The sequence below is a fragment of the Ptychodera flava genome, chromosome 14 (assembly GCF_041260155.1).
Source record: "Ptychodera flava strain L36383 chromosome 14, AS_Pfla_20210202, whole genome shotgun sequence".
In the NCBI taxonomy this organism is placed as follows: Eukaryota; Metazoa; Hemichordata; class Enteropneusta; family Ptychoderidae; genus Ptychodera; species Ptychodera flava.
Genome location: NC_091941.1, coordinates 28546986 through 28564010, shown reverse-complemented (window position 1 = coordinate 28564010; position 17025 = coordinate 28546986). Strand labels below are relative to the sequence as shown.

The following is a 17025-nucleotide window of genomic DNA, read 5'->3' as shown; positions in this document are numbered from 1 at the left end:
TCTTTTATTGAAATCTCATTGCGGTAAACAGTTTGGCCGCAATTAGTCACGAATTCGGAATACAACGCATAAACTGGCGAAAGGTCGAAACCAAAGAAATAAACAGAACATTTCTTGAAACAGCCTTTCATAACAAACTTCTCTAACATTGAGAATCCGAGCACTAAGCCTTAAAAATATTGTAAAAGCATAAATGATTCACCGGGATTTAATTTAGCTATTTTTGCTGAAACATAAAATCCGCTAAATTAAATCCCAGTGAAAATGTTAAATAACAACAGAATTTATAGTTTTACCTTCAAAAACAGTGAACTTAAATGCTAGTGAAATTCCTTAAACATCATAAAAGCGAAATTAAATCCCCGTGAAAATTAATTATTTTACAGTGTGCCCTAATACGTAAACACTAAGCGTCCAGAACTACGGATGACACCGTACACTGGATCGCGCACATATGGAGCCGGTCTACAACGATTTAATCTATCAATAACGAATCTGGCTTTTCCTCGTTCAGGGAAGGTGACTATCATCAAACCAAAAGAAACGGATACAAAATAGCAGGGCGACTTATGAGGGGATATTAAATTCTGAGCACCTTAAGACGAATCACAAATATCAAAGCTTTACAGGTGACCAAAGTAAATGGCCAAAGTCAAATCAATATACGATTCAGCGAATGTATTCCACACTGAACAACTATACAGTGATCGATCCGCTCAATCACTTTATATTAGTACTAACAAGTGTGAAGTTGCCTAAAGTTCATTTCCTTACGTTGTGTTCAAAAATAATGGTGGTGGGGGCTGAGGAATCGCGATTGATTTTTTTTGTCAGATCCCCCTCAATGCCCTCAAACAATTTCAGAACCCCCCTCAAGCCCCCACCCGCTATCATAAAGCCTCATATTTATAAGGGATGTTCGAGGAGAATAAATAAACATTGCAAAGTTCTGCTCACAGATGTTCGACACTCCTTTTTTTTGAAGCACACATAAATACTCTCTAGTGATTATAGAAATGTTGTCAGCAGTTTGTAGAGCCATATTCCTAAGGCAAGTTCTTAAATTGATTCATTTTTAAATGAAAAGTGGACTTTTGGGGTTTATCAGTCTAAGCCGACTTGAGTTAATCAATAGATAATCTTTGGTTATTCAAAATCTGGTCGGGTCAATGGAACTCGCTGAAGAGTACCCAATGATGATCATGAGTATGTAAATTGTGAGTTGCTGGCTACAATTTGCCAAATAGTGAAATCTGGGCATGGTGACCTACCGAAAAAAAGATTTTTATAAAAAGTACAAGACATACATGACCTATAGATGATACTTTGAAAAGTTTCACAAAACTTACAATACTGGAAGGTTGAAATATTCCATCAAATAAAACTTTTAATTTCTGAAATTTGGTGTAATAATGGCAAATTTGGTAAAATTAAAAAGTTACATCTATTTACACATTTTTCTTTAAAATTACAATCTTTCCTGTTCAAAATATTACTTTTGTGTTATTGTACGGTAACAATGTGAACATTTCATTTGCTGCATGAACTTGCAATGAAGGGTTTTATATATTGGTTGTAAGTGATTTTTGTTCAAAACAGTGACGTTTCATCGTACATTTGTAGAAAATCAAGCGTGATGACCCCATCTATTTTCTCTAACATTTGATTATTCTAAAATACCAGAATTCAAAAATATCCCAATTCAAAAGTATACCAATAGCTACAATTTTTCTGATCATACACCCTTAAGCAAACAATACTACAAACATAAAATTTTGACACTTTTCAGTATTTTACTTTTTGTATTTACCCCAATCTCTTGTTTTACATCTGATTATGTTGAAGTGTTCAGTATTTAACCTATCAACACAATCTACATATGTGTAATATGTACACTTGTATCGCTGTCAGTTTCATTTCATATACATCTTAATGTCAATATACAATAAGACTAATGCATATCAGGCTCTGCGAATAAGCTTAAAGCATTTCAACATGATTTTAAAACAATTAATTACAAAAAAATGATGTTGATGCACAATACAATGTTTAAAACAAAATCAAGTTTAACATACCTATTGATCATTCACATCTTTGTTGCACTCTTGTTGCGATAAAATGACAAATACAGGTAGCCATATGACTGGAAGTAAACTGTACCATTACATTCAAGGAGATGCACTCTTTATGTGTACCATAATCAAGATTGGTTTGTGGACAGCGATACGCCTGTTGTCCCTTTTGGCAATTGTCTATTGATACATGTAACTGTCGATTCTCCTGGTGTTCAATGTGTTGCTACTGAACCGACCTGTTCATTTTTACAAGTATTTTCACTGCCATGAGCGTCATATGACCCAAACTCTTCTTTAACTACATCAGAGTCAGAGCATATCTCTGTCACTGCTGCCCGTAGGCAGTAGTAGGGCAGTAGCTGTATTAAATGTGATAATTTTGACAAAATGTTGTTCATTTTATAAAACTGGGCTCTTATTCTCCTTTACAGCATGTTGAACTGTCCAGTATTGTGCTTGCCAATACAACCTGTGTATGTGTACTGTGCATTTATTGACAAATGACTTTGAATCTGGGCTCTAATATAATTATCACCAATAATGTATACATATATATATATACAGGCTTTGTTGACAAACTGAATATTGTGTGTTTCATTCGGCATGCTGTAGAAACTGTATTTGATACAGTGCATAGACATATTGAAAAATTATCAACAGTTGCAGCTTCTGCCAAGTTACACACCTACTTGTTGTTGTTCTCATGAAAATTCAATGGCATTCATACCGTTTTAGATAAAAGCCATGAAATGCGACAAAATGGTTCCAGACTTTGTTTAATATTACTAACATAAGAACCATTGGATGACATAAAAATGTTCTTCATTTTTCATTTAATTACCTACCAAACTATGTTACCAGATAATGTAAAAAATAATAAGGAACCAAAATATTTTCAGGTCTCCCCTTATACGCAGAGCAAACTTTCAAGTCTCGCCCTCTACTACCCCCAAAATTTTTAAATCCCCCTGGATTCCTCCAGCACCCCACCTGTATTTATGAATGCAGCCTTACTTCCATGTCTTACAATCAAAAACACGCTGACCCCTATTGAGCATTTCCAAAATATTATGACCCTCCCCCCCCGACCCAAAGAAAAGTAAGGGTGATCCCCACTAATCTACCGCACCCCTCCCCCTCCTAATAGACCAGAGAAACTGGCAAGTCCCCAGTGGAAAGACTACATAACATAAAAACATTTTGTTTCATTGTTTTATGCTGTCCTTGACAGAATACCTAAAGAATAACAAAAGAAACAGCCCACAAGGAAATCCAAAACAAAACTTTTGATATCGTTGCAAGATTTTCTTATTCGGGTCACAGCGCAATGCTGAACAATTCCTATTGGCAGTTTAAATGCTGACGGCGCAATGACCTCCTAGTTCAGGCATTGCTTTGGTAGGGTCGTATGTTGATTTTGAACATCGCACTGTGTAATCCTCAAACGTGTTTTTTGACTGCATTACGTTGTTGGAAAGACCATACACAAGGTTATATAGCATAGATTTACTATCTATAGGTGTTTAAGGGCATCCTGCTTTAGATTATAGTATAAGCATTCGCTACCCTGCGCCATACATCCTGACATATACTTGTTCTTTGGTGTTGACCATGGCGGTAAATCGTTCGATAGCAGCCTTCCAGTTGCGTCATGTGGCTAGGTTTCATCCGATATTTGGACGTGGAATACATCGGACGTTATCATCCACGGTAAGCAAAAAAAATCGTATGTGTAGTGCGTTGACATAAGTTTTGACATTCACAACAGAGCGTCTGCAAAAAGCTGTATTGTGTTAAGAGTTTATACAAAGGTTATCACAGGACATTGCTCGCGCAAGGTCATTGCATGTAATGCCTTTGGCGATAAACGCAAAATGTAGAGGTCAAAGAGGTATATTAATGTACCTTTAAGTATCACCATATTCATCATTAAATTTAATAGGGAAGCTCATTCTCATAGCAATGACACAAGCAGTCCAAATGAGGCCATTTGAAGGTTATTTTTGTATTCACATACCTGCGTGGGGGACATTGTTCGCGTTCTAGACGTTGCCGATAAACAAAGTCTTTGTCGGAAATCTACAAACAACACAATATAATTCTCCTCGGTTCATTTTCCTTTCTTGGCGTTCCAAATGAAGTCTACGGGCGCATCAACTTACTTAGGGACCGTTCAGTTTTTACGACCGGGGGGGCGGCAAAATCAAGGGGGGTCATCCTAATTTTGGAGTCCACGAAGAGGGGGGTCATCGCTTTTTCACTGGTAGGAAAGGGGGGGGTCACCACATTTTCAAAAACATAATATCTACAATAATGTTCACTTTATGCCATGGCCATGATCGACCCTCTTTACCGGCGGGCCGCCTTCGGCGGCCCACTACATTAAATTGACTTTATGTGTTACCCACGACCCTCTTAACGGGCAGACGCCTGAGGCAGCCCACTCCAATTAGGTTTACTTAGTGCAACGGCCATGATCGACCCTCTTTACCGGCGGGCCGCCTTCGGCGGCCCACTACAATAAATTGACTTTATGTATTACCCACGACCCTCTTAACGGGCAGACGCCTGAGGCAGCCCACTCCAATTAGGTTTACTTAGTGCAACGGCCATGATCGACCCTCTTTACAGGCGGGCCACCTTCGGCGGCCAACTACAATAAATTGACTTTATGTAATAGCCCATGACCCTCTTAATGGGCGGACGCCTTTGGTGGCCCACTCCAATTAGGTTTACTTCATGCAATGGCCATGATCGACCCTCTTTATCGGCGAGCCGACTTCGGCGGCCCACTACAATAAATTGATTTTCTGTAATAGCCCATGACCATCTTAACGGCTGGACGCCCTTAGCGGCCCTGTCCAGTACAGTTTACTTTATGCAATGGCCGTGATCGACCCTCTTTACCGGAGGGCCACCTTTTGTGTCCCACTAGGATAAAGTTGACTTTACGTAATGGCTGCCTTTGGCGAACCACTCCAATAACTTGAAAGTTTACTTTACACAATGTCCATGGACATTAGTTGTCTACGGAAATGAAGTTAAAAATTGCCTTACAGTCGTCGTAATTAACAGACTGTTGTATGGATATTGCTGAGAAGTTTGTGCACTGGCATCTCTGCTACACAAATAAAGTGCGCCGCGTACCGGAGTTCAAATCCGAACCGTGTGGGTAAATTTGACATATGGGTTTTTGCTATTTTTCAGCCGGGGGGGGGGGGGGCATTTAATTTTTTCGTCTGACAAAGGGGGAGGTCATCTTTTTTCACGAAAAATGCAGGGGGGTCTATATTTTTTTAACACCAGCGACAAGATTTTGCCGCCCCCCCAGGCCGTAAAAACTGAACGGTCCCTTAATTCTGTAAATGAGTAAATTGCTTCCTTTCTACATACGCAGTGCACGGATCCTGTACATGTATTATGAGGCATGAAAGAGCAAAGTGTGCATTGTCTAGCGGTAGTTGTAAATTAATGCCCTAGCATGTCATAAACCAAAACTATTGGCCCTGCTATGCACTGTCCATGGTCTCATCCCTGCCCCCCCCCCCCCCACACACACAAATTAAATCGGTCGACGAGAAATGTCGTGGCTTACGACAAAATGTAAGAAATGATCAATAAAAACCCTAAATGTTCTTTGGCTATGCTTTTCGAACATTCTCTCCGACATTAAAGTATGAAAACATCCCTAAATCGAAGCTACGACTCAATTCAGCTGGCGCTTAGCCAATGTTTTAACATTGCAGACCACAAGATTCTCTATACCGGACGACACACCAGACACGATGCAAATAAAGACTTCCCATGATGTCACAGAAGCAATGAAAAATCAACGCCTCGTCGACGATGACAGACCACATTTTCCGGGCACTTGGAAGTCCAGCTACGTGGACACGATGCGGTTCATCAAACCAGAGTTACAGGACACAATCCCGATATACAGAGTGTTGAACCGGGAAGGCGACATTGTGAACGAGTCTGAAGAACCAAAGCTTGGCCAGGATATGATATTACAGATGTACAAGACGATGATTAAACTGCACACAATGGATAGTATCCTGTATAATGCACAAAGACAGGTACACGGCCACTCAAAAATTATACCACCCCCCCCCGCCCAACTCCACCTACCTACCAACATACATACACACATACATACCTACCTACCTACCTATATACCTACCTACCTACATAAAACATACATACATACATACATACATACATACATACACATATATTTATATACATATATATATGTAAATATATATATATATATGTATATATATAATATAATATATATATATATATATATATATATATATATATATATATATATATATATATATATATATATATATATATATATATATATATATATATATATATATATAGTGCTATTATGGTGGAGGGGTCAGAAGTCATGAAAATTTTTGAACCAGCAAGGGGGTCGCTGAAAGTTGCACGAGAGGCAGGGACGCAACTCAAAGTTTCTGAATGCACGACCCTTCCATGTCGTAAGTTATGACGGCTCTCTTAGTGTTCTATCATTTTTCTATCGCCGTGCACATAACAACATTTCTATGTATTTGTGAAATATTTAGGGCAGGATTGCCTTTTACATGACAGCTGATGGTGAGGAAGGTGCACACATTGGAAGCGCTGCAGCTTTGGATCCCAATGATGAGGTTTATGCTCAGTACAGGGAACAAGGTGAGATGATGTTTTAAAGTGAATGAGTCCATAGACCTTCGAGACTTTACCGAGAGTCTCTGATTGGTCGCAGGTATCCCCCATCTGTAAATTTTTTACACTTTCTACATCCTGCTACCACATCTCTTAAGGTGCACAAGCTGGCTGTTGTGTCCAATTTATAGTGTAAGTGGATAGGAATTGCTTGAATGCCGGCTACTAGAATCCGAAATGTTAAATGTTTGCGAGTGTGTGCTGTTACGGTATAATAGATTATTTTACAGTCCTAGACTATTTCAAGACGAATCGTTCTTAACCAATGATTTCAATCAAGTTATACTCTCTCTCTCTCTCTCTCTCTCTCTCTCTCTCTCTCTCTCTCTCTCTCTCTCTCTCTCCCCCCACTTTATTATGTCATTTGATAGGAATTCTGATGTGGAGAGGTTTTACCTTAAATCAATTCATTGATCAATGCATCGGTAATGTTCGTGCCCATGGCAGAGCTCGTCAGATGCCATTGCATTACGGATCAAGAGAGCTCCATTACATTACAATATCAGCTCCACTGTCGACAGAAATGCCACAAGGTAAGCACAATGCAGGTAATGAATTATTTCATATAGTGGTTGCAGTGCTGTAATCACACTTGCTAATGTACTTCTTTAAATGTATGTAAATTTACGAAAAGACGCCCATGGCCATTGCCATAAAACATGTTTATAATGAGACTTACTATAATCGTTCACTCAGAGTATTTCAGTATGCAGAATAAGACTTAGACTGTTTTGTTGTACTTGGGCCTCAGCCCAAGTACATTTGTTTTCATTCCGTGGGAAAAAACTCTGTAAGGTATAACCATTTCTGGCTGAGATCAGGGAGGGCAAAATGTCTTGGCTTCATCTCTCTTGGCATAATAAATGGCGTAATGATGCTAACTTAAAAAAGTGCTGCTCTCAGCCAGTCATGAATAAGTGAGATGTGAATATAAATGCTTCTCTATCTGAGTTTTTGCCACAAAATCTTCTGAATATAATCAAAATGTGCATCGAAATGCAACAATTAATGCACCCTCCGTTTCCTAAGCGATGGCACGACCCTTGCTACACCCACTGGACGAGCCAAAGTGGGAGGGGTAATTTCAGTTTGGTCGAACAGGAGGGCTCGAGACCAGAATTTAACATTTAAACTTGAAACATGTTTAATCACTGACAAGATGTGGACTAGTGTTAATCACAGTGAAAGTTTGAAAAGGAAAGGTTTTATATCCCGGACACAATGAAAAACATTACGACTGGAAACTGTACCCCCAGTTGAGAATAGTAATGCCCACAGCGATGGAGAACACTTATCCTTGAGCTGAGAAAACCAGACCATCATTTCGAAATAGAGCTGCAGATTCGAGAAGCTCGTTCAAAATAGCTAGGTACACCCATATTTATAAAGGGTGGTTTCGAGTTTTGAGGGCAAATTTCGCCTCCTTATATAGAAATCGTACGTTTGTTTTTCCAGGAGAACACACCATTTGACACAAATTTGCATGTAAAGGGGTCGCCAGTAAGTACGTGGTCAAATCTGGCATAAGAAACAATATGAAATGTTGGGTAAAGCCAGTCCAAAATAAACTGATTTGAACTTTTGTGTTTGTAATTTATACCACTGCAGTAACATTACCTTTTTTTGACAACATCACACAATGTAATACGTTTTGAAACTGAATACTCCGACGTATTCTGTGTCTCCTTTGCTAAAAAATACGGTATGCCGATTACCATGTAAGGAGATGATGACGTCAAGACAGATTTGTAGTGCGTTGGTCCTGGATGGTGCACGAAGTTTTGTCGAGGTAGCTTGTGTATTTATTTCCTAAATGGGAGAGATTAGGGTCGATCTAAACGAAGGCCGAAGAATGTTATGATACTCTAAGCGAGCTGAACTCTAACGCGAATGGTTGGATAATTTGGAGGATGTCTAGAACCGGGGTCTAGAATGATCTCGTCTCATTAAGATTATTTGGCGGTCAGTATTGAATTTCAACTACGTCACAAGTTTGCAAAATAGTATTCCGTCGAACGGTCAACGAACGATGTTTTAGAAATCTGGAGACATGGCACATCGCATTTTATTTTAGTATTTTATATTTACAAAAGATTTAAGAAGCAATGATTTTGTCGAAAATTCTGAAAAAAATATAGGAAGATTTGATCGCGAACACATTTTCACTTGGGGTCAACTAGCCCTGCGTACGATGCTGTGTGTTCCGCTACAGCTAATCGCCCCGCTCACCACAGCCCTGCAAAGACCCGTACGCGTACGTAGGGTCGGTGACTTCAAATCCATTTTGGGACTTCACGTAAAAAGCAAAATTACTGCCGAAATTCAGCGTTCTTGGGCCCAAGTCGTATCCCAGCCTACCTCAGCTACTCGATCGCTTCCAAAAATGACAGTCTTTTATTCACTTCTCGTAAATAACCGTCGATGTCGGCAACTCTCTCGCTAGCCCTGCGTACGATGCTGTGTGTTAGCTGTAGCACATAGCATCGTACGCAGGGCTAGGGGTCAACCGGATGCGCTATTTTGCGGGTTGCGGGTTGCGGGTGCGGGTTGCGGGCATGAAAAAATGTGTGTTTTTGATATCATTTTCGCCCTTCTCACACTTCAGATTAGTTCAACCGCCGATAAAAGCACAATTTTCGAAATCGTTTTCAACGCCGTTTCAAATAATTTTATTGTGGTGAACACGATTATAGTCCTAGGAAACTTTTCAAAGTCACGCTGGATCAAATGCTTGAAGGGGGCATACCGGCATGGAGCGACTATCATACTGCAGGTGCAAGTCATACGTTCATGATATTAGGAGATAAATTATTGAGAGCTGCAGAACACAAACTCATCCAAAAATATTCCTATTAGATCGATTCCTGAAAATAAGGCAACGCACCGGCGTGTTTTTCCCACTGAAATTCTCGCGTAAAATGTTAGCAGAATGTCGTTCTCTGAGGTCGCGACCTCGCTTGAACCGAAACGGCAAAGTAAACTAAGTCCTTTGTTGTACGTCTTTTCTTTTAAAGATTTCATGAAAAATACACGGCATTTACAATACACATCACTTCTACGCTTTTTTAAGTCAAATCTTTCCTTATGCATTGCATTTAACTAGGCATTGTTTAATTTTCTGTATGAGTTGCCCTGGAACCGAATTGTGAATGGATGCATTACAAAGAATTTACTTCCTATGGCCTGATACTAGAAATGTAACAATTTTCATTCCGCGATAAGTGGCGACATTTCCGAGGCGCGATTTTTTTTTTGTCAGTCTGGTATTACGTATATTTCTCACTCACATCCATGGCAAGAAAGAAAAGTGATTCAGATCCCTAATTATTTGTAATGGCCAGGCAGCTCGGAATAAATAAATTGGTCCTCGGAATCGCCGCTTTTAGTTTTGCAGATTTTGATTTTTTTCAGAAACATGACGTATTTTCACCCATTTGGTTTGGTCTGTTATAGCATCTATAGTCCAAAAAATCAAGTTTACAGCATTGATGTTTTCAACAGCCTTCAAATATACAGTATTACGTTAAAATACACCATATAGTAGTGTTTCATTAATTTTAACCATCTTGACCTGATGGTGAAATATGGACTTGGCAGGAAAAGGGATACTGTACGATAGACCTGATCATGATTATTGATAATAGACACATTCTAAAGGTTTTATTTCTTATATACTATATGCCATATTACATATATTAGAAATCTAGCCATAATTCTAAAAACCCGCAGCCCGCAACCCGCACTTTAGCAGATACCGGGGTCAACATGGGGTCGCAGCCATGTTGCCTCAAAGCTTATTTCTGTCTGCACTCAAAAATGTCGGATATGAACCTGAAAAATCGATGCAATTTCGTCAAAATTCGGCGAAATTTCAGCCTATAGACAAAATTTCATCTAGGTAAGGTAAATTTACTGAAATTTGATCGACAAATAATCCTGAGCTTGAACGTGACAGCTCGCCTTCTCCGGGAAGTCAAGTATCCAGCTGCCCATACACAGTTGCCCATCTGACCAGGTTTATGAGATTGTTTTCAAGCGAGCGAGCCAATAGAGCTAGAGGTCTGATTTTGGTATATAGGAATAACTTAGCAATACAATTATTTTGACAAAATGTCACGTGACCCTCAATGACCTTTGACCTCAAATAGTATATTTGTCCACAACTCAGTAACCACAAGTGCTACACCCTTCATATATGGTATGATGGGACACCTTATGACGCCACATATTGTACCTCATTAATTATGCGCATATCTAATTTTGAGCAAGCCAATAGAGCTGGATGTCTGATTTTTACCTCGCGTGCGCATGCGCGCAGCGAGGTTATGGTTTAGGCGTTTCTGTGTGTGTGTGTGTGTCTGTCTGTTAGCACGATATCTCAAAAACGGCTTGGCAGATTCCGATCACATTTCGCACACAATTTGTTCTTCAAATTTGCAAGAACTGATTAGTTTTTGGTGGTTGTGCTTTGCGAATTTATCAAGTTATGAGTAAAAGAAAATTTGTGGCCTGTATAAGTCTATGGGAGGCTAAATAAGTATGTTTGAGGGCGCTATACTAAAACATTTTACACAAAGTGATTTCTGAATTCAGTCACTCGGCCGCGCTGATCGCTAATCTTGAGTATGTGACTGTTGATGTCGTCGTATCGACGTTTGACTTTAAGAATCGTGTGGGTTACTCTGGACATAGCGAACCAAAAGCTAGATTATCAAAGGTAAGCGTCATAATATTTGATCAATGCATTTTTCTCTGAGAATGAGATGTAGAGTGACACTTTTCAATCTTGTGTGTGTGTCAGCGAATTTATATTCCGGCATGGTTCCGCTGAGATCAGCATAATATTATGGCGATGTATTGACAGTCTGTGTCTTTTAAGTTGCTTTTCAAGATTGTATTAGCTACAGAACCAACAATGACAAATTTTTCATGAGATTTCCATGTTGGCATTGATGTTAAATCAGCAGCAGTAGGCTAGCTCCTGCGTACAATAGGTCTGCGTTTCCCGGCGGTACGGTGGTAGGCCGACGGCTTGTACCACACTGTCCACAGGACACCACGTGGTAGAGGCCGTGTGCACAACCTGTACGCAGAGCTTCGAATACACTAGACAGAGTTCGTGTTTCCGTAAATTAGGCATTGAACTTGACAATATAGGCAATAACCAGAATCATCGACCATCGCCTGACAAGTGCACCATAGTCAGCTGTACATGAGTTGCGTGGCGTGGTGAGCAGGTTCCCATGGGTATTTATTTTTTGAAACGCGTACTTCAAAGGTCACGAACTCATTTTGCTGCTACACAGCGCGGCACAGATGATCGTATCGTTTTTTGGCGCATTGAGATACTGTGAAGTAGGTCAACTCGTTCTACATGGCAATTTTATGTGAAATATGCAGAATTTATACGCAAACGCGACCTCTGCCAGTCAAGAGCCTGCTCAGCCATTTGCACTTGCATCGACAGATATTGTTGGATCATAATTTTCAAATGGTTTCTTTTCTTTTTTTCATTGCGTAATACAGTGGGGATAATGTCAAATTTAGATAGATGTGATTAATTTCGGGAATAAAAACAATGTAATGTAAATGATTTGTAAAAGTTTTAATCTATTGACACATTTTCCTTCTTCATAAAAGCCAATACCCCAAGAAGTACTTTACAAAATGTTCACGCGAGGCCATTCAGTTCATATCTGGTTGGTATATAGGGATAACTATAGGGTAGAAATCTAAATATGCCCATCTAAATATTAGACATCTACCATCGAGAACAAAAGAAATTTGCTGTAATTTGAATATTTAAGGAGTTTAAGCAATTTTCACTATAAATAAAGAACCCCTGCCTCAAACTCCACAAAAGTTGCTAGACATATTTTGCCGTTGTCATGCCATTGCTTCGTTTAATAACCAGTTAATCAAATGCCTAATTGACAGGAGGAAATTCAAGACCATATTTGAATAGTAGTATATATTGTCCTCAAAATTACTCTATCACGGCCCAAGTACTCATTGCCTTCAGCAATACCGCCTTGTTTTATTTGCTGTTACAGTATTATATGATCAATACTAGAGAGCGTTTATATAGGAAAATGGGGACGTAGCTATAAAGACAAACCATGTGAGTGATGGTTGTGGTGTCGAACCATCGGGCAAAATTACTATTTCCGTTGTTGTTGAAACTAGAGACTGCAAGAAAACTGAGTTGCAATTACTTGGATCAAATTTTTAGTGTCTGCACAACAGGAAAACAGAGCCAACAGTAACGAATCGTCTGTCATGGAAGCGGGCAGGCTCTGAGGATTTAATAAGTCGACAGATATAACTTTTGTAACTAATGTTGGCTCAATTACCAAGGAAAGTTCATCTGATACACGTAGCTACATATAGCAATGGATAGTGAATGAGCTACGCAAATATTTCCAGGGAAGACTTCAAGAAGGCGAGCTTATCGAGATGCCGGGTCTTAAGATTTCTCTGTAGCGAAACCAGTTCTCGAATATGATCTCTTGTTGACAACAGGCAAGCGGGTATATGATTTCCATCGATGACAACTTCATGTACAGCATGATACGCTTCGATTGTGTGGGTGGAATAATTTTAAACGACCAAGACTACAAGTTGTTGGGTTTAATAAATGGCAATAGGAGATCACTTTCACAGGTGCTACACGTATTTGATCTTGACACAGCCGCTGGTACTGCATATGCGATGAAGAGAGCTGGCTCAAAGAACTGTGTGGCCTGTTACTTTGGTGACGGGGCAGCGAGCGAGGGCGATGCTCATGCAGCATTTAACTTTGCCTCCACCCTGGAAGTCCCAGTTTTGTTTATATGGTAGGTAACGATATATGTGTCAGGGCTTGACAGTTTTGCTGTGGGGATAGTTTACGAGAAATTGAAAACGGGTGAAAAAGGTTTAGTTAAGTGATATTGTTTATTCTGTGTACTGGCACTGTGAAAGAAACGCAGCTTTGGTGATCGTGAAAGTTGTGGATCTGTTCATAAAAGTGTATACCACCAGATTAAATGTCAAATAATATCTGCTAATCATTCAAATGGTCTGATACCCGTTGTAGTTGACTCCTTGTACCGGTTTATACGGTTCTCGCTCGATAAGTCTTTGCAGGCCGTGCCATCATGTTACATCCGTTTGTCCTACCAACCATGTTGTATTACTTTTACTGAAAATGCATTGTGTTATCTCTGTCCAAAATGCTAATCGTGAAAGATTCTTCCTGTGCTTTAGAGTCAAATATTCCCACACTAAATACGTGTTACTGTCATTTCGTCATCTGTTTCCGAAATAACTAGTTTTGGCCGATGTACACCACGCGATTTGAGAACTGTTAGGATACAGAGCTCTGTAACACTTTGTAATCTCTCAGACATACCCTAATCAATTACGTACCACACTTTTTTTTGGCAGCCGCAACAATGGCTATGCGATATCGACACATTCCTACGAGCAGTACCGAGGTGACGGAATTGGTAAGAAATTGAATTATCGTAAAATCACTATCTGTCTTTTCAACGAAGACTGACTACATTCCAGCAAGGGTCAAAAGTACGACTAGTTTGTGGTGGCAGTACCAAATATCTCAGTGACAAAATCTAATGTTCCAAAATTAAGGGTCGGAAATATTATATTATCTTATTTCTTCTGAATGTATTTGTGCACTCTTTCTATTCGTGGAACAGTATGTAGTCCGAAGCAACACGATAATATCATTCTTTTTGTTTAGTTAGTTACGCTATATGCCCTGCATGCACATGGCAAAAATATATATCGTTTCATTTTGCATTGTTCTCTGAATGATTATAATTAACAAATGGTTTTGTAATTTCACAGCTTCACGTGGTGCTGGTTATGGAATGTGTTCAATCAGAGTGGACGGAAATGACACTTTTGCTGTGTACAATGCGATAAAAGCCGCCAGAGAGATTGCAATGAGTGAGAGCCGACCTGTGTTGATCGAATTAATGACTTACAGGTATGTAAAGAATATGCCCCTCCTCTGTTAGGATACATTGTTGAAGTTCGACGCTTGATTATTGTCTTCTAGACGTCGGTAATTTATTAAGGCTAACTACTAACTGCCGTTAATTTTATCAGACTGGGACAACATGGCACCAGTGACGATGCATCAGCCTACAGAAGCAAAGAGGAGACTGAATACTGGAGAAGACACCACCCGATCGACAGACTGCGAAAATATGTCACCAAGAAGGGTTGGTGGAATGATGAAAAAGACGAGAGGTGGCTTAACGAAACTCGAAAAATGGTAAGTACATTGGACGCCGCCATTATGTTTATTGAATGGAGAAAACATTACGTACAGAACGAAGCAAATTCCTGACATTAGTAAGATGCAACCGACCAAAAGAACATAAATAGCAGTGTGATTGATAACATAGTAGATGATGTGAAAAATCAAAACGACCACAAGGTTTGGTCTTGCTGGTGAAATTCTGGAAATTGCAGGATTTGTCTGATCTGTATTATGTCGTGTAGGTCCTTGATGCGTTGGACGGTGCTGAGGCCCAGCTGAAACCCAACCCACACGAGATGTTCAACGACGTGTACGACGAGATGCCACCACGACTGAGAAAGCAGGCAGAGACATTACAAAGACACTTGAAAGAACATAAAGACGAGTACCCGCTTCTGCAGAACTTTGCACCTAAGTAGGTCAGAGTACTGTACGACAGATTTATATTTACCTGCTATCACTGTCTGGAAGGGTTAAAGTGACGATATCATCGGTCTACTCTTACAGTTCAGACTGACAAGGGATTTTCAGTGGCAAGGTTGCACGGATAAAACTGCACATGTATATAAAGATAGTTTGACTGTCACACAACGAGACACGCTGCGAATTTTTGTACGATTTGTCTGTAAACTGTTGCATATATATAGTTTTTTGAAGTGTGAGTGTTCTTTCACGCGTTGAAAATCACCACAGCGTGAAAGAACAAATGCGGACACCGTGGATCAGCTGAGTGTATGCTTTATCTTTTCAGTGCACCACATAATGAGGTCGAAGAATATGCCACTCAAGGAAGCTGCTCAGTAGCATACAAGTATATTGTATAAACATAAATTGCAGGAGTGCCTGTGTACAAACGCAGTGTGCTATATTAAGCTTACAGATAACACAAATAAATGTACAACATGTGTAAGCTTATGTAACTTTCATCCAAACCTACTATTTCGCAAAAAGCTGAGTAAATACTGGGCGACTTTATATATTATTTATTGTCAGAAAATATTTGTTTTCACAAATGTGTATTAAATGCAAGTCAGGAAGGGTTTTAACTAATTATTTTATGTCAATTCCCCTACTAAAATCGTATTTGCAAAATATTAGCGCAAAGGGCGAAAGAAATGTTGGTAACAAACTTCGCGTGAATACCCAGGTAGGTGGATAGGTAGGTAGGTAGGATTGTTTTGACTTATAATGAATGTTTCCAATGTAATCTCTAGCAGTTTCAGGGAGGTTGATAACAATCGTTCAGGTTTGACGTTAACAGTAGAAGTTAGCTTCTACTGTCTATGGCACTACCGAGAATAATTTGCCCATGTGCAAATATCAACATTGGGCGACGTGTGACGTTCATGGAGACTCCTGATTTCGAACGGCGTTGGAATTTGGCAGTTTGACTTGTTTAGTTACAATCTTTGTCGTCTTGAAAACAATCGCTCAAAATGTTTTTCAATTTTGAAATACTTCTGGGAAACAGAGTAATTTTAGCAAAATAAAGAAAGGAATGAGATGTGTTTTGTCACGTACGTGTTGAAGTGTGGAAGTATGTCTACCAATTTCCGATGCCATCCGTGCTTGAGACCGTGACGATATGATGTTGAGTGACTGTTGACGTATTACGAAATATATATAAAACAAATTTCTTCGAAGAACCTTTTCCTGTAGACTTCACTTTTCCTGCTGGTGAACAGAAGTCTGTTTTCGGTATATACGTTTAGTTGCAGCATCGTTCTGTTCCGTTTTCTGTCGGTTTCCCAACAAAAACTGTCACACTGTTTGGGTTCCACAAGGATGTGCTACATAATTATCAGTTTTGAAACTTCACTTATACTTTGGTTTGGTTTGACCTCCGAGTCAGCTTCAATATCGATTCGTCTAACCCCTATACTGGCAACAGAATTGCTCTTTCACATGATCAAGCTACATTTGAATGGCGTCAAA

The 17025-nt window shown here is 39.5% G+C and overlaps 1 protein-coding gene across 1 annotated transcript; it reads left to right on the top strand.

The window, feature by feature from the left end:
- Positions 1 to 3429: 3429 nt before the first annotated feature.
- On the top strand, positions 3430 to 16594 carry LOC139150046 (2-oxoisovalerate dehydrogenase subunit alpha, mitochondrial-like). Its single transcript, XM_070722197.1, has 9 exons — positions 3430 to 3785; positions 5822 to 6154; positions 6677 to 6785; positions 7190 to 7351; positions 13510 to 13654; positions 14247 to 14308; positions 14670 to 14811; positions 14934 to 15102; positions 15333 to 16594. Exons 1-9 carry the CDS (start codon positions 3687 to 3689, stop codon positions 15507 to 15509), a joined length of 1398 nt encoding a protein of 465 aa, XP_070578298.1. The 5' UTR covers positions 3430 to 3686; the 3' UTR covers positions 15510 to 16594.
- The last annotated feature ends 431 nt before the right edge of the window (positions 16595 to 17025 follow it).

Excerpts from the sequence above, each read along its gene's own strand:
- LOC139150046 (XM_070722197.1), top strand. The coding sequence starts at position 3,687 with ATGGCGGTAAATCGTTCGATAGCAGCCTTCCAGTTGCGTCATGTGGCT. Across the intron at positions 3,786-5,821 it reads ATCGGACGTTATCATCCACG|ACCACAAGATTCTCTATACC; the intron begins GTAAGCAAAAAA and ends TTAACATTGCAG. Across the intron at positions 7,352-13,509 it reads GTCGACAGAAATGCCACAAG|CCGCTGGTACTGCATATGCG; the intron begins GTAAGCACAATG and ends ATCTTGACACAG.